The sequence below is a fragment of the Artibeus jamaicensis genome, unplaced genomic scaffold (genome assembly GCF_021234435.1).
Source record: "Artibeus jamaicensis isolate MK-2021 breed Jamaican fruit bat unplaced genomic scaffold, CSHL_Jam_final contig_233, whole genome shotgun sequence".
NCBI classification, from domain to species: Eukaryota; Metazoa; Chordata; class Mammalia; order Chiroptera; family Phyllostomidae; genus Artibeus; species Artibeus jamaicensis.
In genome coordinates this window covers 54,804,399-54,830,121 of record NW_026521486.1, presented here as the reverse complement: position 1 = coordinate 54,830,121, position 25,723 = coordinate 54,804,399, and the positions used below count along the sequence as shown (strand labels likewise).

The 25,723-nt window shown below is 45.8% G+C and overlaps 2 protein-coding genes across 2 annotated transcripts in view; both read left to right on the top strand.

Annotated features, from left to right (window-relative positions):
• The window catches only part of RDH16 (retinol dehydrogenase 16), a 31,929-nt gene extending 29,015 nt beyond the window's left edge, over positions 1 to 2,914 (top strand). Inside the window, exon 6 of the mRNA XM_037163527.2 lies at positions 454 to 2,914. The gene's annotated coding sequence lies outside the window, so the exon portion shown is untranslated. The remainder of the gene's footprint in view (positions 1 to 453) is intronic.
• A 4,342-nt stretch (positions 2,915 to 7,256) lies between these two features.
• SDR9C7 (short chain dehydrogenase/reductase family 9C member 7) lies at positions 7,257 to 22,773 on the top strand. Its single transcript, XM_037163541.2, has 4 exons — positions 7,257 to 7,557; positions 12,591 to 12,849; positions 13,552 to 13,715; positions 22,000 to 22,773. Exons 1-4 carry the CDS (start codon positions 7,257 to 7,259, stop codon positions 22,215 to 22,217), a joined length of 942 nt encoding a protein of 313 aa, XP_037019436.2. The 3' UTR covers positions 22,218 to 22,773.
• The last annotated feature ends 2,950 nt before the right edge of the window (positions 22,774 to 25,723 follow it).

Genomic DNA, 25,723 nt, shown 5'->3' with positions numbered 1-25,723 from the left:
TCACATTTATTAACAACCAAACCTAAAACTAAAGCAAAAGCAAACTAAGCAAACATCCAAAATGGACAGGAACAGAATCACAGAAATGAAGATCACATGGAGGGTTATCAGAGGGAGAGTGGGAGGGGGAGAGAGGGGGAAAAGTAGCATTAATGGTAGATAGACGATAGACAGGGGGTGGTTAAGAATAGTATAGGAAATGTAGAAGCCAAAGAACTTATATATATGACCTAAAGGGAGGGGAATGCAGGTGGGAGGGGGTGCACAGTGTGGAGGGGAATAAAGGGGGGGGAATGGAACAACTATAACAGCATAATCAATAAAACAGATTTTAAAAAATCCTAAAAAATAAACCAAATCTTAAAAAAAAAGATATTGTTGAATACTACTCTATTATCTCAAACTCTGTCCATTCACTTAACAAAGATGGGTTTATTTCCTATTGCATGCCAGGCACTGAGGAGCAGAAAAATGATCATCCCTGCCATCCAGTGACTAAACGTGTTTGCAAGCCCTGACACCCTGCAGCCACAGAATTCCTATTTCTTTTCCTGCACGCTTTTCTGTATCCCATGTATGATGCTGTTGTTCACTCAATAAAATAAACTTAATCATAATGTAAGTTGGAACCACATACCTGTTCTCACTATAGGGTCACAGCACAATGTTGCTCTCTTACCCGCACTGTGCCCAGGACTCTGGGGCCTGGTGAATAACACTGGTATCTCCATGCCCACACACCCTATGATAGGCTCATAAAACAGGACTTCATTAAGATACTCAGTGTGAACCTGTTGGGAGTGACCCCGAGTCTGCTGCCCCTGGTGAGGAAGGCAAGAGGCCATGTGGTCAACGTCTCCAGCATCTTGGGTCATGTGTCCTTGTATGGCGGGGGCTATTGCATCTCCAAGTACAGTGCTGAGGCCTTCTCGGACTCCCTCAGGTACTGGGCTGGGACAGAGGCCCCCCCAACTCGGTCCTCCTGCTTCTGTGCTTCTGGTGGGGACTTTTCCAGTAAGTTCACTTCACACAGCATCAGAGGTTCTTCCTTTCAGATTCCTCTCTTGCTTTGTGCCAGGCATTCATTAGGAAGCACCTTTTTAGCTTTTGGGAGTCAAAATGGGTCTCAGGTCTATAAAATTTGATTTAATCCCTTCATGCCCTGGAGGAAGGCCCACAGTAGTAAAGTGGCTGAGGCAGAATTGGAATCCAGATAACTTGGCTATTGAGCCCAGCTCCTTAACCCTATGTCATTTAGTTTCTGGAAGCCCCCGAGCTCAGGGCAGGGTATTTGACTCAATTCTACATGTATTTCTGGGTACTTCTGTGAGTACACAATTAATGTCTGAGGATAACAAGGTTTGTTACTTGAAACACAAACTCTTTACTGCTGTGAAAGGAACAAGAGATATAGAAATGGTATGGCCATTTCTTGTGCTGTAGTGGCTGGCCATGTTAGCCATGGTGGCTGAGGTAGCCAGTGGAATGAGGGGAGGATTTGGAGAGAGGTCTGAGCTGAGGACTGAAGAACTGAACTTGTGCTTCTGACCAAGATGGGGCTGTAGATAGACACACTGTGCCTCCTCACAGAACCAAAAGAAGGACAACAACAAATTTAAAAATAAAAAATAACCAGAACTGCCAGAAAATCAAACTGTATGGAAGTTCGACAACCAAGGAGTTGAAGAAACATTCATCCAGACTGGTGCACCAAGACAAAAAAATATGGCCCAAATAAGAGATCAGATCAAAGCTCCAAGAATAGAACTAATCAATAAAGAGATAGCCATTTTATCAGATGGAGGGTTCAGAACACTGGTAATCAGGATGCTCACAGACATGATTGAATACTGTCACAAAATACAGAAAGAAATAAAGTCTATGAAAAGTGAAATAAAGGAAAATGTACAGGTAACCAACAGTGATGGGAAGGAAACCAGGATTCAAATAAATGATTCAGAGCAGAAGGAAGATATAAACATTCAACTGGAATGGAATGAAGAAACGAGTTAAAAAAATGAGAAGAGGCTTAGGAACCTCTGGGACAACTTTAAACATTACAACATCCAAATCATAGCAGGGCCAGAGGAAGCAGATGACCAAGAAATTGAAAACTTATTTGAAAAACTAATGTAGAACTTCCCTAATCTGACAAAGGATATAAACTTCCAGGAAGTCCAAGAAGCTCAGAGAGTCCCAAACAAATTGGACCCAAGGAAGCACAGACCAAGGCACATTATAATTACATTAGTCGAGATGAAAGATAAGGAATCCTAAAAGCAGCAAGAGAAAACGAGACACTTACCTACAAAGAAGTTCCCATTTGATTGTCAGCTGACCTCATTGGAAATCTTGCAGGCAAGAAGGAGCTGGAAAGAAGTATTCAAAGTCATGAGCCCTGGCTGTTGTGGCTCAGTGGATTGAGCACCAGCCTTTGAACCAAAGGGTTGCCTGTTTGATTCCCAGTCAAGGCACATGCCTGGGTTGTGAACCAGGTCAGGTCCCCAGTAGGGGGCACATGAGAAGCAACCACACATTGATGTTTCTCTCTTTCTCTTCCTCCCTTCCTACCCCTCTGCCTAAAATAAGGGCAGTTAAATTGCTTCCCAGATAAGATTAAGTTCAAGGAGTTCATCATCACCAAGCCCTTATTAAAAGAAAGGTTAAAATGACTTATCTAAGAAAAAGAAGAAGATAAAAAATACAAACTGTAAAACAACAAACTCACAACTATCAACTGAACCTAAAACAAACCAAGCAAACAACTAGAACAGGAACAGAGTCACAGAAATATAGATCACATGGATGGTTATCAGTGGGGACAGGGGAGGGGGGGAAAAGGTACAGGGAATAAGAAGCATAAACTGGTAGGTACAAAATAGACAGGGGGAGGTTTGAATAGTATGGGAAATGGAGAAGCCAAAGAACTTATATGTACAACCCATGGAAATGAACTAAGTGGGGTGGGGGGAATGCTAGTGAGAAGAGGGGGTGCAGGGTGGAGGGGAATAAAAGGAGAAAAAAACATGACAACTGTAATAGCATAATCAATGAAATATATTAAAAATAAATTTAAAAAAGAAGAACTGAACTTGGCAACCTGGCAACCTAGCAAAGTAGGATGGGAAGGCTTCCTGGGTGTGGGAAGTAAGGGTGAGGAATGATTGATTGCCTATGCTGTGGGGTCCCCCAGTGATAAACAACTTGGTCTGTCCTGGCAGGAAGGGTCCTGGGAAGGCAGACATGGCGGGCTCATGAAGGGAGGTAGGCCCAGGACAGGCTGCGAACTTTTGTGCTGTTGAAGGCAGCACAACATCATGGAAGAGATTAAATCAGGGGAGCTATTTATCAAATCAGCCTCTAGAGAACCCCCTGGCTGGAGGGTAGGGGATGGCTCTGAATGGGAAGAAGCTGAGACACAGGCAGAGAGATGCTCCTTAGAGGACAGACTGTCAGGGAGTTGACTAGAGCAGTAGAGGGGAGGGAGGTGCCTGAGGAGTACGGAGGAGGTAAAAAGGGAAAACTGGAGACTGATGGAATGTAAGGGGGACTAGAAGGAAATAAAATAGCATTTACTTGGTGCTTTGCAGCAGAATAGGTAGGGTTTAGAGCTAATAGGTTTGTACATGTAAAATATATAGATAACTACTTTAACTCCACAGAGACTATTTCATCTTCAGATTTTTCTCCCCCTGGCTGCTGCACTTCACAACTTCCCAAGCTTTCAAACTTACTTTACCTCAGTCTCCTTTGGGACTATACTATTCTTGTTTGTCTCCCAAGACATCCCTGCCTCCCTGCCTTGTGCCCTATGGGAGGGACCTCTCCCACCTTGGGGTAAAGGCAGCTGTCATCAAGCCCCATTGCTTCGACACCCAAAGGAGCAGTCCTGAGATGTTTTCTTAGGGCTTCAAGGAGGCATAGGATTGGGCCAGCCCAGAGGTCAAGGAGATCTATGGGGAGAAGTTTCTAGTTCAGTGAGTGAGCTGTGGACCATGGGGAAAGAAGCAAACCATTTTCTGGAAGTGTAGTTCCTCATTAGAGCCTCTTACAGTCACAGGTTCATCCTTCTGGCTGACTTGTCTACACAGTAGGGACATTTAGCTTCATACCCATGATTCCATGTGGTCAACTAGTAACCTAAAGAAAGAGTTTAGGTTGTTAGATGGGGGGACTACTCTGACCTGATCATGTTGAAGAGGAAACCAAAGCCAGAGAGAGGAGAGTTCTTTGAAACTTTCTTTCTAAATTAGAGCCATGAAATGGAAAAGAGGGATGGGGAAGTATGTAAGGATACTTTCTCATTTTGAACAGAGAAGTGAAATCAATCAAAATAAATAAAAATCTTTTGAAAACATGCAAGTTGAATTTATCCATGGTGATGAACTGCATGGAATGCACCCAGGACTTACCTGGCTGAGAGTCCAAGCTCACCTACCTCCCCATGAACTATGTTCCACCTTCCTGGTGGGTGCTGTGGTCAACTGGAGTTCCCCAAGGCCTTCCAAGGCCCTGTAAAGCCAAGACTGGGGTGCATGGAGGGTCTAGTTGGGATGCTATGTGAAGGTTGATGCTTTATGGGGAGGAAAATAAGATGGAGGGAGTGAGCTCTCCAGTCTCTAGATTCATGTTGCTTACTCTCCTCCTTACCTCTGCTCCAGGTTCTCCCAGGACTCTGAGGCTATTAGAAGGAAGAACCCCACTTTGAGGTAGAGGAACAGGGACCCAGTAGCACACAATGTGTGCCCCATTGCCTGAGCAGCTTCTCAAGGCTCTGAGCTTCACAGACCCAAAACCACACTTTTGAGAAAGAGTGGACACTGGGAGGGGGCTTAGCCCCATCTCCCCTGCTTCTGTTTATCTCCTCAGAGTGTGCCTTGGCCCTGGCCAATCTCCCCCTCCCACAAGATGGAAATTGCCTAGAGGAGATGAAGGCCCTTCTCCACTGAAGATACCCATGGATAGAGGTAGAGGTGTGGAGGACAACCACCAGGCTGACCAGCTTCAGGTGCCAACTCAGCAAGGAGGCCTGTCATCTGAGAGTGGGTGGCATTCCCAGCCCCAGGAAAAGAGCCTTCTATGTGGTCCCACAGCACTCTAAGCCTCCAGTCCATGGACTATTTTGTGATGTTAGAAGTTTGAGCCCAGGAGAGCACTGCTTTAGCCGGTAGTCAACAGAGAGGCCCATAAGATGATGAGCCAGGCCCAGGCCTGTGCTGGGGCAGTCCAAAGTCATCCTTTTCAAGATCCAGAGGCATCCCCTAGGTCTCATTTGTCTTCTCAAGAACTGAGCTACTCCTGGGCCTGCTCAGCCCTCAAGTGAAATTATCTGACATCTCCCAACCAAGACTTCCCTATCCACTCACCCAGGAGGCAGAGTTGGGAAATGCCTCCTGGATCCAGTGTAAGAGGTGTTGTGCCTTGGAGTGGTTATGAAGTAGGTGAGGTTTGCTTCTATCACTTCCCATATAGGCTTTGTGTTTGTTTCTCAAAGGTGGGTATACAATCTGACCTCCCACCACCCTTGGGATAGAGTAGCCAAGCTCTCTGTCTTTTTCCAAGGAGACACCTGCTTTGACTGGTTCTGGAACTGACCAACCTTGGTAGACAGTGGAGCACAGAGAAGCATCTTCATCCCTTCATTCTGGGGAACTTTGTGTCAGCTACAGAAGGAGCTGGTCACCAGGCTTATCCTGAGGAGTGGTGACCCTAGAGGTTTATCCAAAGAACCACTGTAGACTCTAGCATCACCCTGTGCTTGCATCTTATACAAACCTAGGTGTGGTCCCTCATGACTCACACCTCTGTCTCACATCCTTATTTCCTTATGTTGACCAGCTTCCCTCCTACCTTTCTGTGAGTTCTTGTGATCCCCATGGCTTGGAATCTCTCCCTCCCTTCCAAGTCCCAACCCCGAGAACTTTCCAAGAAGCTACCTGGCCCGTCTTCTGATCTTCTCATGTCTTTTCCTCTCGGAGTCAAGGACTCAGCCCTGGGCCCTTTCGGCAGCTGCCCAGGGAGCTCATGACCCATCCTCATGACCTCATCTCATTGATATTCATATCAGAACTCTCTCTTCTCCTGCCTTTTCTCCCTGTGCTCTAAGTATCCCCCTCCTATCACTCTTGTCACCTGTGGTTCTACCTGTTATCAGCCCCATACCTTAGAATCACTTTGCCTCCTGGCCCCCCTCCTCTCCGCACATCCATCTAACCACTGTGCCAGCTGACTTCATAATCCCTTCTTCCCGCCATCACTGCTCCTACCACCAGGCTCCCCAGATCACCAGATCACCTCATCTGTCTCTGATCCCAGGGGTAGAAAACAATGCCCAGAAAATGCCCAATAGGGGCCCTGCCCCAGGGTTACTGATGTGTCCTCAGTCTTTGACTTCCTCCATTTGCCTGGTCACTGGGGGAGGCCAGTTGCCAGGCCTGCCTAGAGTGCAATGAAGACTCCTCATTGGTGATCTGAGTATTGTCTCCCATGGACCCAGGCCCTGAGGCCCTCGGTCTTTCTGCTTTGCGTGAGTAGGGGCCTTCCTTCACCAGCCTCCTGCATAGGAGGGCCCTGCTGCCTCTGGCCTCAGGACAATGAAGACATAGCTTCCCAGAGAGAAACTCTTTTTCATCACCTCCCATAATGGACACTCACCGAAGGGCAGAGAATTCCAGAGAGCTAATAACCTGGAACTCATTTCTCTTGGGGTTTGAAATGCACAAAGCCAATTTTGTTTTACATTACTGAATTTATCTTAATTTTTTTCTCTAAAAATAAAAATTTATTTTATTTACATGCCTGCACTCTTGACAAATGATTTCAATCCCTGGACCAGGGATGGGGGATTCCCAAGGGGGCTTTCTAAGCTGGATTCTTTCTCATTTACCCTGCCCAGAACACCCAGGTGAGCCACCTCTCAGCACCAACATCACCACTGGGGTCTGTCCCAACCCTGGCACCTTCACCCATCAGGGCTGGGGAGAGAGAAGGGCAGCTACCAGGGCTGTCCGAGGTGACGAGGCTTCAGGTTAGACTTGAATTTCTTGCATCTGGGCTAATTGCTGTGTGATGCATCCATCCACCTATAAAAATTATAGAGTGTCTCACTCAGGGCCCTGTGTGTGTTGCCAGCAGTGGAAGGGAGGCGAGCTCTTCTCAGCAGCCTCCAGCACGCTGACAGCTGGGGGTCAGAGGACCAGCCTCTCCCGCTGTTTCCTGAGCCCCATCCTTCTTGGCCATCACCCCTTTCCTGCCCTATGGCGGCTCTCACAGACCTCTCTTTTATGTACCGCTGGTTCAAGAACTGCAATCTTGTCCGGAACCTCTCAGACAAGTATGTCTTCATCACAGGCTGTGACTCGGGCTTTGGGAACCTACTGGCCAAGCAGCTGGTTGATCGAGGCATGCGGGTGCTGGCTGCTTGTTTAACCCAGGAGGGCGCCCAGAAGCTACAGCAAGATACCTCCTACCGGCTGCAGACCACCCTATTGGATGTCACCAAGAGTGAGAGCATCCAGATGGCAGCCCAGTGGGTGAGGGACCAAGTGGGCGAGCAAGGTGGGGTGAATTGCGTTCTTAAGCTCTCTCAGCTTATCCTTCTTTTTCGGTCTTTCTCCTACAGGCATCGGACAGTTATCAAGGGCCCTGTTGTTCAGATGGGGTGGGAGAAGTGATGTGGAGACAGGGGCTGAGGCTCTGGCCCAGTGGGATGGGAAGCCATTGCATGGTTTTGTCTGTCCACAGGAAGGGCTGATTTCCCAAGGAAGTTTTCTCTCCCAGATACTCAGAGGGAAGGAGGGAGGTCACCATAGGAGGTAGGGGAGAGAAGCTGTGTTCTACATGTCCAAAGCTCTAAGGATGTAGTTGCTTCTCTGGGACTTTGGTGGTTCTGGCCAACAGCTCTTGTCAGGACCAAGCTGGGTGAAGGCAAGACAGGAGCGTGAGGTTGAACTCCCTGAGTGGAGGCATTTGCTCTCCTTGACTGCACCAGGCTAGGAGGCTGAGGACAGAGATATCTGTCTTTTCCTCGCATCCCGATGGATATTAGGTTGAACTCAGAGTAAGTGCTGACATCAGAATGGATGTTCCTATTGGGAAAGGAGGCTGCAGGCTAGGGATGGACCAGGACTGCATAAGGACCTGCCCGGGGAAGGTTCCTGCATGAAGGGCATGGACACAGGAACGGGAAGAACAGGGCGGCTTTGTTGTAGAAGTGGCAGCCTAGGGGAAGTCCTAACTCCCACTGGAACTAGTCCAGGGTCGGTGCCCACAGGTGGGGACAGGAGAGCCCTGGAGGGACCAGGCAATAATTACCTGCTTTATTTTTCCCCTTAGCACTTACCACTATTCCCTATTTAATATTATTTATTCATTTTTCTCACTTGTTGTCTATTTTCCCTGCTAAAATAAAGCTTGGTGGGGGAAAGGTTTTTTGTCTCTTTTATTTACTACATATCCTTAGTATTTAGAACAGTGTCTGGCATCTAGCTAGGTGCCAGATATTTGTTGGGTGAATTAAGTGATGAATAATTCAGCAAGAACCAGTCTCTTTTTTCAGCAGGCTGGCTTGCCCAGTGCCCTAGATTCAGCCCTGAGCCACTAGTGTTAATGATTCACTGGGTATATAAGTTTCTTATTGCTGCTGTAATAATTTAATACAAACTTAGTGGCTTAAAACAACACAAATTTATTATCTTGTAGTTCTGGAGGTCAAATGTCCAAAGTGGGTCTCACTGGGCTGAAATCAAGGTGTCAGCAGAGCTGGGTTCCCTTGCAGAGGCTCTTGGGGAAAATCCTCTTCGTTGCCTTTCCCAGCTTCTAGAGGGTGCCTGCAGTCTTCGGCTCATGACCCTCTTCTATCTTCAAGGCCAGTGAGGTCAGGCCAAGCCATTTTCACACTGCCATCTCTCTGCCTCCCTCTTCCACTTAGAAGGACATTTCTGATTATACTGGGCTCACCTGGCTAATCCAGGATAATCTCCCCATTTTAAGGACCGTCAATTAACAATTTGAATTTCTTTTTTTTTTAATTTATTTTTTATTGATTATGCCATTACAGTTGTTCTATTCCCCCCTTCATTCCCCTCCACCCTACGCCCCCATCCCCACCATTACGCCCCCATCCCCACCATTACCCCCCCTTTAGTTTATGACCATGTGTCTCAAGTCCTTTAGATTCTATATTTCCCATGCTATTCTTGCCCCCCCATCTATTTTCTATATACCATCTATGCTACTTATTTTCTCTACCTTCTCCCCCTTTCTCCTCCTCCCACTACCCTGTTGCTAACCCTCCTTGAGATCTTCATTTCTATCTTTCCACTCCTGATCTAGCTGTCCTTTTAGTTTGCTTTCCTTTTAGGTGTGGTTGTTAATAATTGTGAGTTTGTTGTCCTTTCACTGTTCACGTTTCTTTAACTTCTTTTTCTTAGATAAGTCCCTTTAGCATTTCATATAATAAGGGCTTGGTGAGGATGAACTCCTTGAATTTGATCTTATCTGAGAAGCACTTTATCTGCCCTTCCATTCTAAATGAAAGTTTTGCTGGATAGAGCAATCTTGGTTGTAGGTCTTTGGATTTCATGACTTGGAATACTTCTTTCCAGCCCCTTCTTGCCTGTAAGGTCTCTTTTGAGAAATCCCCTGACAGTCTGATGGGAACTCCTTTGCAGGTGACTGTCCCCTTAGCTCTTGCTGCTTCTAGGATTCTCTCCTTCATTTTAATCTTGGCTAATGTAATGATGATGTGCCTTGGTGTGTTTCTTCTTGGGTCCAACTTCTTTGGGACTCTGAGCTTCCTGGATTTCTTGGAAGTCTATTTCCTTTGCCAGATTGGGGAAATTCTCCTTTATTATTTGTTCAAATAAGTTTTCCACTGGTGGCTGTTCCTTTCCCCCTTCTGGTACCCCTATAATTCAGATGTTGGAGCATTTAAAGATGTCCTGGAGGTTCCTAAGACTCTCCTCATTTCTTTGAATTCTTGCTTCTTCACTCTTTTCTGTTTGGCCATTATTTGCTTTCTTCTGGTCCACTCCATTGATTTCAGTCCCAGTTTCCTTTTCATCGCTATTGGTTTCCTGTGCAATTCCATTCATTTCAATTAGTTTCACCTTCATATGTTTCTCTAATTTGTGGCTATAATCAACCAGTTCTGTGAGGATCCTGGTCACCAGTGTTTTGAACTGTGTGTCTGAGAGTTTTTCTATTTCTTCATCGCTTAGATTTATAGGCTCCGGGGCTTTGAGATCTTCTTGAGCCATTTTTGTTCTGTTCGCGCCCGTTAAGTACGAGGAGCAGAGCCTTGGACTCCCAGGTCGCTGGGTTGTGATGCTGTATGTGGGGGCGTGGTCAGAGCGGGGAAATGGCAGCCCCCTCTGCTGTTTTGTACGGCTGGGTGAGGAGCAGAGCCTTAGGTGGTTCACTGGGGCAGGACCACTTAGGTCACTGGGTTATGACGCTGTATGTGGAGGCGGGGTCAGAGCGGGGAAATGGCGGCGTCCTCTGCTGCTGCTCGCCACTGGGGCCTGCTGGCTCCTGTCCAATCGCCCACTCCCTTGCTTGTCTATCTGTGCACGAATGCGCGACCACAGTCAACCCGCAGCCCTGCTCCCTCGCTGTTTCCCGTGGTCGCTCGCTGAGTTGTCCACCAGGTCCAACCCTGCGCCTGGATTCCACGCACCTGAGTCCGTCTGACCGAGTTTTCCTGTCAACCCCGCTCCACCAGCTGCTGGTTTCGCCCCTGGTACCCGTCAGGCTGAAGAATTTGTTGTTATCAGACTTCCGAAAAGTTCAATTTTCTGTGTTCTGGCTATGTTTTCTGTTGCTAATATTTAGTTGTCTCTAAACTTGGTTGTGTGAAGAAGCACGGCGTCTCCACCTATGCCTCTATCTTGGCGGAAGTCCAGCAATTTGAATTTCATCTGCTACCTTAATTCCTCTTTTCCATGTAACCCACCATATTCACAGGTTCCAGGGATTAGTAAGGACTCATCTTTGAGGGGGCCATTTTTCTGTCTACTCCATTGAACAACATCCTTGCTCTAACAAGCATTGGGAAATGGGGGGAGGGGGTTCTGGCATACTTTCTCATTGTTCCTGAGAGTCTTTGGACTTGACAGGTTGACTCTAAGCTTTTGCACTGCTCTGACTGTTCTCTAGTTGCTCTTCTCAGGGGAAAAAAAAAAAAAAAAGATTGTCCTGATTCCCTAGCAGGCAAAGTTGTTTACCAGGGCCATCAAAGGTAGTGGTGAGTGTGTGTTTTTAACCCACAGGCAGAGATCATTCAGGTTTCATAGTCTTTGGGTCTCAGAAGCTTTATTCTCTCCTCTGTAAGACAAGAGAGTCTACTCTGCCTGAGCAGGTTCTGAGTTCTGCCAGTCAATTGGTCTTCTGGGGTCTCTGTACTTGGAGAAAAGAGGAAGATAGGGTGAGGGCATGGCTTTTGTGTGGACCAGAGCCCCAGGGGAAGGGGTGGCCCATGTATAGCGTTTACTTCCAGCCCTGCCCTCAGGAAAGAGTGGTTAGTGTGTCCAGAGGAGTACCTGAGGCTGCAGAGGCCAAGGTGGGGGTTATGGGGGAGGGGAAGGAAAGGAGCCAGGGCAGTGGGGCTCACAGAATCCCTGAAGGAAAAACTGGGAGGGCCTTCTTGGGGATCATTTAGAGGCTTTTCCAACATGCCTTTTTTTTTCTTTTTAAAGCATCAAACACCCTCCTCCTGGTAGAATTTAACTTGTAAAGCAAATGAAAGTTGAGCTTCTCCTGCATTCCCCTCCCTGGGCAGGTTTTGAGGTACAGCCTGGGAAGCTCAGAATTGCAAACCACAGGCTGGAAACAATTGTTCTAGTCCATTCAACATAGAATCTGAGGCCCAGAGAGAGAAAGGGGTTTGTCCAAGGCTGGGTATGGAACCAGCACTAGAACTTGAGCTCTTCAAGCCTCTGCAGAACTGAATGGCAATACTTAGCATTTTTTTCTCTCCATTTATACCAACTCAATTCAATGATTTCAGACAGCCCTTTTCACACTTTCCATAATTATTTAAATGCTTCATATATTTATTTATAAATGTTATTTCTTCTCTGGTTTGTGAACTCCTTGAGTGATAAAACCCTGTCTTGTTCACTTCATGTCCCTAGCACTTTCCTCTGAAACTGACAGAACACTGGGTTCATGAATGGATGAATGAATGAAGTAACTTTGGTAATGTGTATAAAAAAAAAAACAGGTCTCTTATACTTAGGGAATACAGAGGGGGGAGCATAATGAGAGAAAGAATTCAAACATTTATTTCTTGGTATGAAAATGATATCTCTTTTCTCTTCTCCCAGAGCTAACAGCTTAGATGTCATTAGCTAAAGCCTGGACTGTTAGCTGGTACAGGGCCCAGGTAGCTGAATCAGAAAACAGGCCCCTTTGGGGAAAACTAATTAGTAAAAGGCACATCTTCCTTCAGGCTGTAATAGCTCCCAGCCCAGGCCCCAGCCCGGTGTCTTATGCTTTGTGTACCTGCTCAACCATCCTCAACAGCCCTGAGCAGTGGGTAAGAGGCCTTGGTGATTTCCGTGTGGTCCTCTCTCTCCCTCTCCCTGCAGGTCTCTGGGCCCTGGTGAACAACGCTGGTGTGGGCCTGCCCAGTGGTCCCAATGAATGGCTGACAATAGAGGACTTTGTGAAGGTGATCAATGTGAACCTGGTGGGACTGATCGAGGTGACCCTCCACATGCTACCCATGGTCAAGAAAGCCCGGGGCCGGGTCGTCAACATGTCCAGCTCTGGTGGTCGTGTGGCTGTCATTGGTGGTGGCTACTGTGTCTCCAAGTTTGGTGTCGAGGCCTTCTCTGACAGCATCAGGTGACTGAGCCTTGGTGCCAAGCCACCCTGCGTGGGAGTCCTGGGGTGTCACCTCAGGAAGAGAGGGCTGGAGGTGGGAAGAATGACAGCAGTGAGGCCGGGGAGTCCAGAAGAGAAGAAACTGAAACAGTAGTAGGAAGCAGGCTGGTCCTCAGGGGGCTTTCCCTGAGGACCAAGAGAAGAAAGGGACTAGAAAAAAGGTGAAGTGGTACTAGGAGAGACTATCTTCCTGGTTTCCCTTGAGCTGCCCCAGAATAAGTAAACCCCTATTTGGCCCTGTGGGAGTAGGGGGGACTGTCTCCCAAACAGAGAGGCCTGGGCATAGATGTGCTTGTGGGAGACCCTCCGAGGAGGACGCAGGCCTTATATTGACCTCTCATCCCCTTTGCCATGTGAGTGCTGGTTGTGGGGCTGAGTGGGAGGTACCTGATGGGAGGTAAGGCTTTAGTCTAGATTCTTTGTTAACTTCCTCTCTCTGAATTTGTCTAATGTCCATTGCCCAGAGGCCAGGCTTGGGAAAGTGCTGAGGCCCTACAACAGGGTTTACTTGCATGAAAGCCAAGGCTGGCCTGGTGCAAGGGGTAGGGAGGATGCCTCTTCTCCTGAGGAGATCAGCACCTACAGAGGTATCAGAAGTGACCCTCCCCTGGTGACCCTTTGTCATCTTAGAGTCTCAGACTAAATCCAACTCTTCTTTCCCAGGCGTGAGCTCCACTACTTTGGAGTTAAAGTCAGCATCATCGAGCCTGGGAACTATCGGACATCCATTCTGGGCAAGGACAGCATGGACTTGCGCATGCAGAAGCTGTGGGAGCAGCTGCCTCAGGAGACGCGGGATAGCTATGGAGAGGAGTACTTCCGTATCTGTGAGTTTCCTTCACAGGGAGAGGGTTCTCTGAGAGGAACAGGGAGATCTTGGGGGGCACTGACACACTTCCATTTTGTAGAAGATGGGGTGGAGGCTCAGAGGGGTTAAAGGGCCCAAGGCCACCCAGCCAGCAACAGAGCTGAGATTTGATAACAGAGACCAAGTGGACGACTGTCAGTGACAGAACTAGAGCTGCTGGGGAGACGGGGGTGCTAGGAGAGATGCTGTCCAGGGATGCCGCCTGGTCCTGGCACCCACTCCCCTGCCCCACGTCATTATGCTAGGGAACCAGGTGAAAATGCACTGACATAAGTATGGAGAGGTTAATAAGAACACAGCTGCTTGAGCCAGACTGCCTGGATTTGAATCCCGGCTCTACCACTTACCAGCTAGGAGACTTCGGGCGCGTTACCTAATAGTGCTGTACCTCAGTTTTCTCATCCATAAAATGGAGCTAATGATAGTGTCTACCTCACAGGGCTGCTATGAGGATTAATATCTGAGATATTTTGTACACACTAAGTGCTTGTTAAATTAATAAAGAGGAAAAGGAGCACAGGAGTATTTTAAAGGAAGCGTCTCCAGGCCCTTCTTCCTCTCCAAGCTAAGGGTCTTCAGTGAACCTCAGATGTTTGGGGTGAAGAGCGGAGGGTCATTACAGATGTTTACTCTGCTGCCCCCAAAACTTTGTGCAGTTCTTCCAGTCTGATGGGTGATTGGAACCCTGGCCATTGGGGCTTGAGAGGAGGGGGGTGTGGCCTGTGGGTGCAGTGGAAGAGGAATTGGCCGAAACACCTGTTAGAGCATCTCATGGTAGGAGAGAGAAGGCCACTCTGAGGACCAGAAGTGCTCACATTCACTCAGATCACCTAATCTCAAAACTGAGGTTTGATTTCATGAGAGGATGATCCAAAAGACTTCCTAGTTCTCTCCATTTCTCTGGCTCCGGGCACCTCAGAGCCATCTCTGTAGCTGCCTTGGAAGGTGGGCAGCCTCTGACCTGTCACTATAAATGACACCATTACCTGGCAGCTCCTTAGCAGTCAGCTCATTTCTCCAGGTGCTTCTCTGTGACCTGGCTGCTGGCCAGGAAGGTAGGGCTGGCCCTTTGCTGGTTCAGGAGGCTCTCCTGGGCCGGAGTGAAGCAGCCATGCAGGCTCCCAGCCCCTTCCTGCTTCCGTTGGACCTCAGTGGTCTAGTTACTCATTTCCCTAACCCAGATTTTTTCCCTCTCTTTACTTGGCTTCTGTGAACATCCCCAAAAGACAATTTACTGCTGCAGGTAAGTTCTTAGACTCCAGAACTGGGCTGCCGGAGTGCAAATTTCAGCTCTCTTGCTGGAGTTGGGCAAGTTACTCAGTTTTTCCATCTGAAATGAGTTATGAGAATGAAATGAATTAGTGTCTATAAAGTGCTTAGAAGATTACCTGATCCCTGGTAAGAACAATTTGATTTAAAAGTGGTTTTTATCCTCCCTCAGACTGAGTCTGGCCTCCTTCCCTCCATTACACTGCCATCTACAAGCTGTAAATTCTTGCATTGCAAAGAGAGATTCTTAGATAGTAGTGATCCAAAATCCAAAGGGACGAATTTTTTAAATACACCCAGAAACCCTGGATGGGTTATATGTAATTACTCAATCAAATCCATGGCAGGTATCTAACTGCTCGGCGGGTTTGTTTTAGTGGCACACTCTCCTAAACGTCATACATCAATGGAGTAAAAAGTCAAGACACCAAAGCCATGACAACCATTTATTTACTTAATACACATTTTATTGGAAGCCTGCCACCTGCCAGGCACCATGTGGGGCTGGTGAGTGAGAGTGGATCATTGAGCAGCAGGGCTCACAGCTCACTGCCTGCAGCTTGAGGCTCATTAGGGAAGACGGATCTTAATAGATACACACATTTAATGGCAAATGTGGACAAGTGCCATGGAAAGAAACACAGGACTGTGGGAGAAGAATGGGGCTGGGAGTTGGATCCCAGTTTAGACTATGGTGTAGAGGAGGGCTTCTCTGAGTTGACTTTGAGGAAGAACAAATAAAGCATTGCTGAAGACTGGAAACTGGGGATAGGCAGGGAAGTTTTTGCAGGAAGCCCCGAGGCAAGAAAGTCTCTAGAGGAACTTTAAGAATGCCACAGGGTGGGGAGCTGTGTGAGGGAACTGAGGGGAACAGGAGAACTCAGAGCACCAAAGCCCAGCGAGGATGCTCAGGAGGTGATCTGATTTGTAGTTAGGAAGGACTGCCCTGGTTGCTACAGTGTTCCAGGCTAGACTTCACACTGGCTCGGACTACAAAGGAAGTGGAGAAAATGGAAAGAAGTTAACAGATGCCAGGTGTATATTAGGTCTGCTAGTCTGGGAGGGAGAGGAAGCCATCTTGGATGAGTGCTAGGTTTATCATTCAAGGAACCTGGTGGACAGAAGTATATTATTCATTCATTGATTTAGGGGAAAATATTCAGAGAAGTATTACTTGAAGAAAGTAACCTTTTAGTTCTGGATGTACTGGAATTCTGTGAGGGAAAAAAAAGCCCAAAGAATTTTACATCAGTTGAGAATTTTTCAGTCAGTGGATAAGTGACAGAAAATCCAACCCAAGTTATTTAAGCAGAAAAGGCATTTCTTGATACTCATGACTAAAAAAATTGAAGGAGATGGCCCTCGGGCATAGCCTGATCAAGTCCACCAATGATGTTTTTAGGACCTGGTTTTACCCTATTTCTTGGCTCTGCTTCTTTTGTGCTGGCTCCAGCATCATAGGCTCTGTCCCCTGTGGCGGTCACATGGCTGCAGCATCTCCTCCTCTCCTCCCAGGGATAGTTCTTTCAATAACTCCTCAAAAGGCCTAAGATATAGTCTGACTTGATGGACCTAAGATGGCAGGATCAGAGTCAGAAGGACGGCAGGATGTACCCAACCGTGAGCTCATCACTGCAGCCAGGGGAATGTGAAGATCTGATTGGCTCATGGTGGGTCGTGTGCTCTGCCAGACCAAAAGACTCAGGGAGAGGCAAGAATCCCCAGAGAAAACTCTGTAGATGTTGCTCTTAGCAAGGGAAATAGATGGGTGGGTGGGGGGAGGGGGAATAATATATATCCTCTAGGAGGTCATCCTAAAACTCTCCCTTACGAAAGAGTGGCCCAAATTATTTATGGGGTTGTTATGGGGCCTAGGGTGAAACACAGATTCAGCCTGTGACTGGAAAACCTCACTAGGCTGTTTTCTTAGTATGTAAAGTGGCTCAGTGAAGGCAAAAGTTGTAATCTTCTCCGGGCCTTAAAAGAACATGGAGAAAGAAGAAATTCCCCTGAAAACCACTTATCAAAAACTGCTATCATTCTGAAGAATAGTAAGGACCGAGTTTATAAAATACCATGTGCTGAGTAATATGTTGTCCGTACCATAATTGCAGGAAAAAAAATCTCAGGCAGCATTTGACTACTTTAAGGTAAAAAAAATTTCCAGGTGATCATACTCTAATTTTCACTTCAGTTTAACTGGAGTGTATGGTGACACAGAGATGATGAGACGAAGTGTCCAGGAATCAGTCTAGCAGAGGAGATGTAGAAGCAAATACAACACCACAGGAGAATCATGCAACAATGAACATGCAAACAAAAACAAAGCAACACCCTGGCTGGTGTGGCTCAGTGGATTGAGCATCAGCCTGCAAACCAAAGGGTCGCCGGTTCAATTCCCAGTCAGGGCACATGCCTGGGTTGCAGGCCAGGTCCCCAGTAGGGGACAGTATGAGAGGCAACCACGTATTGATGTTTATTTCTCTCTCTCTTTCTCCCTCCCTTCCCCTCTCTCTAAAAATAAATAAATAATATTTTAAAAAAACAACAACAAAGCAACAGTGCAGAGTCTTACTTCTGCTGTTGTAGAAACCTTCACAGAGGTGACAATGGATTGTTTAGAGAGCTTTGAAGAGTGAACCAGTAGGGGAAGAGATGGCAGCTACTTCCCGTGCAGGGAGGAGCATGAGCAGTGTTTGAAGGCCCGACCATATTGCATGCTTTTGGAGCCAGTGTGGATTCAGAGTTTAGATCATAGCCGTCTCTCTGGCTGTTTCACAGCTTGTCTAAACTTCAGTTTCTTCCTTATAAAGTGTAATAACTCCTCTCTCATGAATCATTCAGAGAATTAAACCTCAGCCATCATCTAGTACAGTTTGGCCTGAGAGAAGTGTGAAGGGATTGTGGTGGGGGTGAGGCTGTGAGTGATTAGGAGTCAGATCACAGGCTTTGATGGCCACACTAAGGAGTGTGGCTCGTATCCTGAAGGCATTGGAGAGCCTGTTAAAACGGCTCTGAAGTGACCTGATTAGATTTGTGTTGCCGTAGGAAGGGTAAGGGTGGAGACAAGAGACCAGCTGAGAGGCTGTTGCAGAAATTCACTGAAGGAACAACAAAGGCATGAAGTCTTGGTGGTTATGGGAACTGTGTGTTGGTGGGGGGTGGGTAGTGTTTAAGGAGGCAGGTACTGTGTAGACAGACTAAAGATTTAGGAGTGGTTATACAGCTCAACTGGGCAGACAGTCCAGCAAGTTATAGCCAATCAAACAGTCCCGAGGCCTGTGAACCTTGGACCAGATTAGGTATCTTGGAGTAATATGTACCCTAATTAATAACCACTTAACACTGGAACATTCCCAAAGAAGTAGCACACAGAATCACCTGTGTGAACAGGGCACAGTATTCTCGTCCTAATAGGCTTAGAGTTGAGCCACAGCCTACAAGCAACACAGTCACCTGCCAAGTTTCTTTATTTATCTCAACCCTGCCAGGAAGGCTACCAAAAATTCCCCTTTTGGCCCCCTCCTGCCGCGGTCCAGCTGCAGCGGGTCTAAGGGTCCCCTCGAGGTGAAGGTAGGAGTTGGCACGGAAATCAGGCAACTACGCAGCTCAAGGCACATGATGCTCTGAAGACCTTTACTGAAAGTAAGGCTGAAGCTTTTAAACTATTCTAGCTGGCAAGCGATTTCAGCCGGCAAGCAATTTCGGATTCGTTGGCTTTTGCAGTTACTGTTACTATGCTTCTTGGTCTGAACAGGAACTTGACTGTCTGCCTTGGTTAGGCTGTTGCAGGGGGCCTATTCTTATTCTGCATTTTAGATATGTCTAAAATTGACTGGGGTGGGGGGTAAACATGCCCTCCTGGTTGACCTGTGTACTTGTCTATGCCCTTCCTTATTTCCTCTTTTGCTAGGGGTTCTAATTCTTTTATTTCTTTTGATATTTGTTCTCTCTTCTTGGGCCATTATGTAAGGTACCATGGCCCGGAAAAATATCTTATGAGGCTTTTTCTAACTTTCTATTAATTCTCCAATACTCATATTTTGCTTCCTGATTTCTTCTAGTGTGTTACTATGGTTACTTTCTTTGTTCCAAGAACTCTCTAAATCATCTGTAGTCACATCACTCAATATACTTTCTAAAGTATTATTACTTTGTTCAGTGAACAGGGTCTATGTACTTTCTGAAATATTATTACTTTGTTCAGTGAACAGGGAAAGATCTGCTTGTACTATTTGGATCACAGCAATGGTATTCAAAATAATCAGGGCGGAAGAGGTCAAAATCCCCAAAGCAAAAACAATCACAATGGGTATAGCAGGGTCCTCCATGCCACGTCCACCAGGTTGGAAAATGCTTCTTTGAAGTCTTGGACCTCCCCTCCTGACTTTGTCAAGGAAAGGATCCCACTGTGGACGTGGCACCCTCCCTTCCTGGGGAGGGACTAGATCTGAAGTAGTTGTCCCTGGCAAAAGAGAAGAGGCCAGAAACTCAACTATGGGGTCCATAAGTGCCAAAGCCTGGTCCCTGATGCTGAGTTCTCACAGTAACACAAGTGTGCCCTGTTGCCTGAATCCAAAGCCTGTGCTCTTCACTATATAGGAGAATGACCGGTTACATGGGTACCTCTGTCCCCCTTTCCACTTCATGTCTAACAGGGTGCCCAGCACAAAATAGGAGGTCCATAAATATTTGAAAGAACAATGAACAAATGTGCCTTATACAACTTCATGTCTCAGGCAGCTTTTTCCATCCCACTGGCTGTGTAGGTCCTTCTAATCTTTCAGAGCCTAGTTCCAAAATCATCTTATCACATCAGCTTCCTTGTCTCTTCAGGTCACACAGCCTTCCCTGGCTCTGAGTGAAAGTACTCAGCCCTGAGCATCCTGAATGAGTCTCCTGACACTCGCCTCCTGGCTTGGACCTGCTGTTAGTGGACTATGGATCAGGCCCAAGATTGGAGGGCAGAGTGTTGGCATCCTAAAACATTATCACTTTACAGAGAGTCTGGCTTTTAAGTCAGCGTGGCTCTTTTGGGGATCCCAAAAGGTCGTTTGTTCTTTTTCACTGCAGTAGTCTTCTCTCTAGGAAACGGAAAGGCAAGTTCCTCAAAGCCAGGGTTAAGGATACTCAAATGGTACTGTCCTGCCCTCATCAACTCAGTGTCTGTCTCAGAGGGGTGAATCCCTAGCCTTCCTGGACCATCTCCAAAGTCAAACCCACTGTAGCTCTCTCTTTATTTTCAAGTTTTAATCATTTATCTCAAAGTCTGACTCTCAGGCACCACTTCCCTCAGAGTGCTTGGAGATGTCGCTGAAGTACAAGCCCAAGGGCACCCACGCAGATCAGAGCCCAGAAGTGTATCTCCTGCCTTTCTCCTGTTTGTGTGGTGGGCTTCAGCAGGCTTGGACCACTTGGGTGCTTTGTACCCACCTCCACAGTCACGTGCCCAGTGTTAACAGAATACCCTCACATTTGTTAGAGCCTTACCAGGCACCCGTCTATGCCTGAGATCATTTGAACCCCACAATGCCTGTGACCAAGGTGAGGGCAGTGTTACTATTTTCTAATGACACTCTCCCCCCGAATGCTTTTGCAGAAAATTTGGGAACTCTAGGGAGTAAGCAGTGGGAACTCTAGGGAGTGAGCAGGAGGGAAAAATCCCTCCAGCAACTAGAAATCCCAACAGGCAGACAATATTTTACTTCCTTCCAATTTTTCTATGCAGTTAAATACATTTGTTTTTTATTTCATCCTCCTCCACTTTCTAACCTGCTATTATTTATATTTCTTTTTTTTAATGATAGTTTTTTTTAAAGATTTTATTCATTTATCTTTAGAGAGGAAGGGAAGGAGAGAGGGAAAGAAATATCAATGTATGGTTGCCTCTTGTGAGTCCCCTGCTGGGAACTGGCCTACAACCCAGGCATGTGCCCTGACTGGGAATCGAACTGCGATCGTGTGGTTTGCAGGCCCGCGCTCAATCCACTGAGCTACACCAGCCAGGGCATATATTTCTTATTCTCTAGGACAGGTACTATTATCCTCATTTTACAGATGATGACAGTTTAAGCTCCAGGTCATACAACTAATGCACAGCAGAACAGGGCACAGGTTTTCTTGTTGCTAGTTTAACACAATAGTAGTAATTCAACACATGATTTTTTTTCAATTAGTTTATATTCAATATTCAATACTATTGTGTATTAGTTTCAGGTGCACAGCATAGTGGTTAGACAATCATATACTTTGCCAAGTGATCCCCCTGATATTTCCTGTACCCACCTGGCACCATATGTAGTCATTACAATATTATTGACTATATTCCCTATGCTGTACTTATGTCCCCGTGACTATTTTGTGACTACCAGTTTGTACTTCTTAATTTCTTCACCCAACCCCTCAACTTCTCTCCTCTGACAACCATCAATCTGATCTCTATATTTATGAGTATGTTTCTATTTTCTTTGTTCATTTATTTTGCTCTTTAGATTCCACATATAAGTAAAATTGCAGGGCATTTTAATCATACAAATACCGAAATATGGTATATTATAATGGGTACTTTGCATAATACCCTATAGGTCTATCCATGTGGTCACAAATGGTAAGATTTCATTTTTTTATGGCCAAGTAATATTCTCTTGTAGATATGTACCACCATGTTTTTATCCACCTGTCTATGGAGGGGCACTTGGGTTGCTTCCATATCTTGGCTATTGCAAATAATGCTGTAATGAACATAGGGATGGATATATTCTTTTGAATTAGTACAATACACACTTCTTGAATTTAGGAATAGAAATAAGATTATTTACAGGATGTTTGTGTAAGAGACAACCTGGAGGGTGTGGTGGATCTGCCTGAAATGTTAGATCAGTTATCTGATGGAAAGGGAGCTTGAATGGAATTCAGAAAGAACCATCCTTAATGAAAAATAATAGAACCTTTTATTCTCCCCCTCCCCCAAACAGATACTGAGAAGTTAACAAACATGACTCGGTCAGCGGAGCCAAGGTTCAGAGATGTCACCAATAGCATGGAACATGCCATTGTTTCCCGGAGCCCACGCATCCGCTACAACCCTGGCCTGGATGCCAAATTCCTCTACCTCCCCTTGGCTAAGTTGCCCACCCCTGTGACAGATTTCATCCTGAGCCGGTACCTTCCAAGGCCAGCAGACAGTGCCTGAGCTGGGGAAGCCCAAAGGGTGGTCAGTGAAGTGTCCAGAAGGGATCTGGGAGAAGGAACTCTGAGGTCACAAAAGGTGGCATCAGACTTTCTGGGGACACTTTGCTTGGCTGACACACATTGCTGGTGAATTTATGGGTAACTTCTAATAGAAGATGAGGACCTCTTCCCAATCCCTGGGGCCACACAGAAACCTGCGATGGCCTTTGCAGGTTCAAAGACCTGCAGGATGGCCCCAAGAATATCTGTCATCTGATCAGTATATGGCTTTTTCTGGACCTGGGAAAGTCAAGGAGACGATAACTAACTCCTGCTGAATTATGACCCTCCCTTAGTGGTCGGTGCCATTGGGAAACACTGTGGCACAATCCAGCCCACAGGCGAGTCTCAACCACTTTCTTATTGGGTCTCTCAAGATGCATTAACCTCTTACACACAACCCGTTATTTGAAATGTGTGGTAGGACAGACGGAGTACATGATTAAACAGGGAAAGTTTAGAATATTTTCTATTTGGATTTCTCTATCTGTAGGTGATTGGGGCCCACATAAAATAATATGCATTTATTTAATTACTATGAATAATTCTTCAAATATTTATTGAGTTCTTATTACATACCAGGCACTGTGTAGCTACTAGGTTACAAAATGATTCAATCATAGTCTTGGTTTATTTTGTGTGTGTGTGTGTTTTTTTTAGCACAGTATGTAGTAGTGAAGATGGACAAACAGTGATAAAAGAAACATAAATCAGAAAGTCACATTTTTAGAGCTGTGAAGAGTCTTGGAGGTCATCTAATTCAGAGGGTCCCAAAACTGTCTGTATGTCATAATCATGCAGTTAATTAAAATGAGATGCCTAGGCCTTGATGTTAGAAAATATGACTTAGTAGACTTGGGATGGGGCCCAGAAATCTGTATTTGTAACAAGAACACAGACGATTCTGATGCACTTGGGAACTGCTGATAGCTCCATGGAAGTAATTAGTGCTCAGAGCAGGACGTGGCCAATTCAAAGCCCCCCAGCAGAGTGACCAAGATAAAAGGTGTTCAGATTCCCAGTGTAGGATTTTTGTTATAGAAAAATAAATTTCTGAAATTAGTAACATTGTTAAATAATTCATTGAACTAATTTTTTTAATACCTTAAATTTCTGGGTCATATGAAATCCTATTGAATAAAGATGTTTTTGATCTTGAGGAATGGCCATATAATAAAGGCAAGTGTGAAAATAATTTTTAAAATGTCTTTGTGTCTCTTCAACATCTGGCTGAACATGCAAATAATAAAATTGAACTTAATGGCATCTACAAAAGACCCCTTTTCCAAATAAGGTAACATTCACAGATTCCAGGGAGTAGGATGTGGACATACCTTGTTGGAGGTCCCCATACAACCTGTTATTTGCATCACTTCTATTCCTGGCACCAAATTCTGTATCAGGAAGGATGCACTGAGATGCAAATAACTGAAAGGCCAACTGACCATTGACTTAAACAATAAAGAGTTAGGACAAGATCCTATAGCTGAATGATGGTGTTAATGGATATTCTCGCCAACACAGTTAGGAATTACAGATCAGTGAGGCAGCAAATTGTGGAACTGGGCATGGTGCACAAGGTTGCAGCTGGCCAGCAAGGCAGTGGCTGGTGGACTGGGTGGTCACACATTCGAGTGCAGATAAACCATGAGAAACTGGGGAGCAGAATGGACCACACAATCCACAATCCCAGTGTGGGGAAATCCTCAAAGCCTCAAACCACTGATGGAAAACACCTGTGGGGGTTGAGGCAGCTATAGGAGAAACTCCCAGCCTCACAGAGGAGTTTGTTGGAGAGACCCACAGGGTCCTAGAACATACACAGCCCCTTCCACCCAGGGGTCAGCACCAGAAGGGCCCAATATCCTTGTGGGAAGTGGGGGAAGTGACTGAAATCTGGCAGAGAGTGGAGCAAGTGCCATTGTTTCCTCTCAGACCGCTCCCCCATGCACAGCATCACAACCCTTCGATGTGGGTTACCCTGCCCTGGTGAACACCTAAGGCTCTGGCCCTCACTATGTAACAGGTGCATCAAGACAAAAAAAAATAGTCCAAATAAAAGAACAAATCAAAGCTCCAGAAAAATATAACTAACTGATGAAGAGATAGCCAACCTATCAGATGCACAGTTCAAAACACTGGTAATAAGGATGCTCACAGTACTGGTTGAATTTGTGTCAAATTAGATGAAAAAATTAGATGCAAATTAGATGAAAAGATGAAGGCTATGCTAAGTGAAAGAAAGGAAAATGTACAGGGAATCAATAGTGATGGGAAAAAAAATTGGGACTTACATCAACAGTGTGAATCAGAAGGAAGAAAGAAACATCTAATCAGAAAAGAATGAAGAAACAAGAATTCAAAAAAATGAGAAGAGGTTTAGGAACCTCCAGGACATCTTTAAATGTTCCAACATCCAAATTACAGGGGTACCAGAAGGGGAAGAGGAAGAGCAACAGGTGGAAAAGTTATTTGAACAAATAATAAAGGAGAACTTCCCCAATCTGGCAAAGGAAATAGACTTCCAGGAAGTCCAGGAAGCTCAGAGATTAGTTTTGGAAGCTCTTCTTCCAAAGAAGTTGGACCCAAGGAGAAACACACCAAGACACATCATAATTACATTAGCCAAGATTAAAATGAAGGAGAGAATCCTAGAAGCAGCAAGAGAAAAAAAGGTAGTTACCTACAAAGGAATTCCCATCAGATTGTCAGCTGTTTTCTCAAAAGAGACCTTACAGGCAAGAAGGGGCTGGAAAGAAGTATTCCAAGTCATGAAAGGCAAGGACCTACATCCAAGACTGCTCTATCCAGCAAAGCTTTCATTTAGAATGGAAGGGCAGATAAAGTGCTTCTCAGATAAGATCAAATTCAAGGAGTTCATCATCACCAAGCCCTTATATGAAATGTTAAAGGGACTTATCTAAGAAAAAGAAGATAAAAAATATGTACAGTAAAATGACAGCAAACTCACAATTATTATAACAACTACACCTAAAACAAACTAAGCAAACAACTAGAACAGGAAGAGAACCACAGAAATGGAGATCACATGGAAGGGTATCAACAGTGGAGTGGGAGGGGGAGACTGGGGGAAAAGAATAAGTAGCATAGATGGTAGGTAGAAAATAGACAGGGGGAGGGTAAGAATAGTATGGAAATGTAGAAGCCAAAAAACTTATATGTATGACCTATGGACATGAACTAAAGTGGGGGAATGTGGGTGGGAGAGGGTATGCAGGGTGGAGGGGAGTGAAGGGGGGAGAAATTGGACAACTGTAATAGCATAATCAATAAAATATATTTTAAAAAAAGAATTACAGATCAGCAAGTCTACTACCTTGCAAGCAGGGTTTATTAGTGATACGTTCTCATGGAAGAGAACAAGAGTTGCCAAAGTCGGGGCAAAAGGCATAGGTTCAGGGCATGGTAAGGGTGGCAAGAAGCAAGAGCAAGGGTGGCAAGAACCCC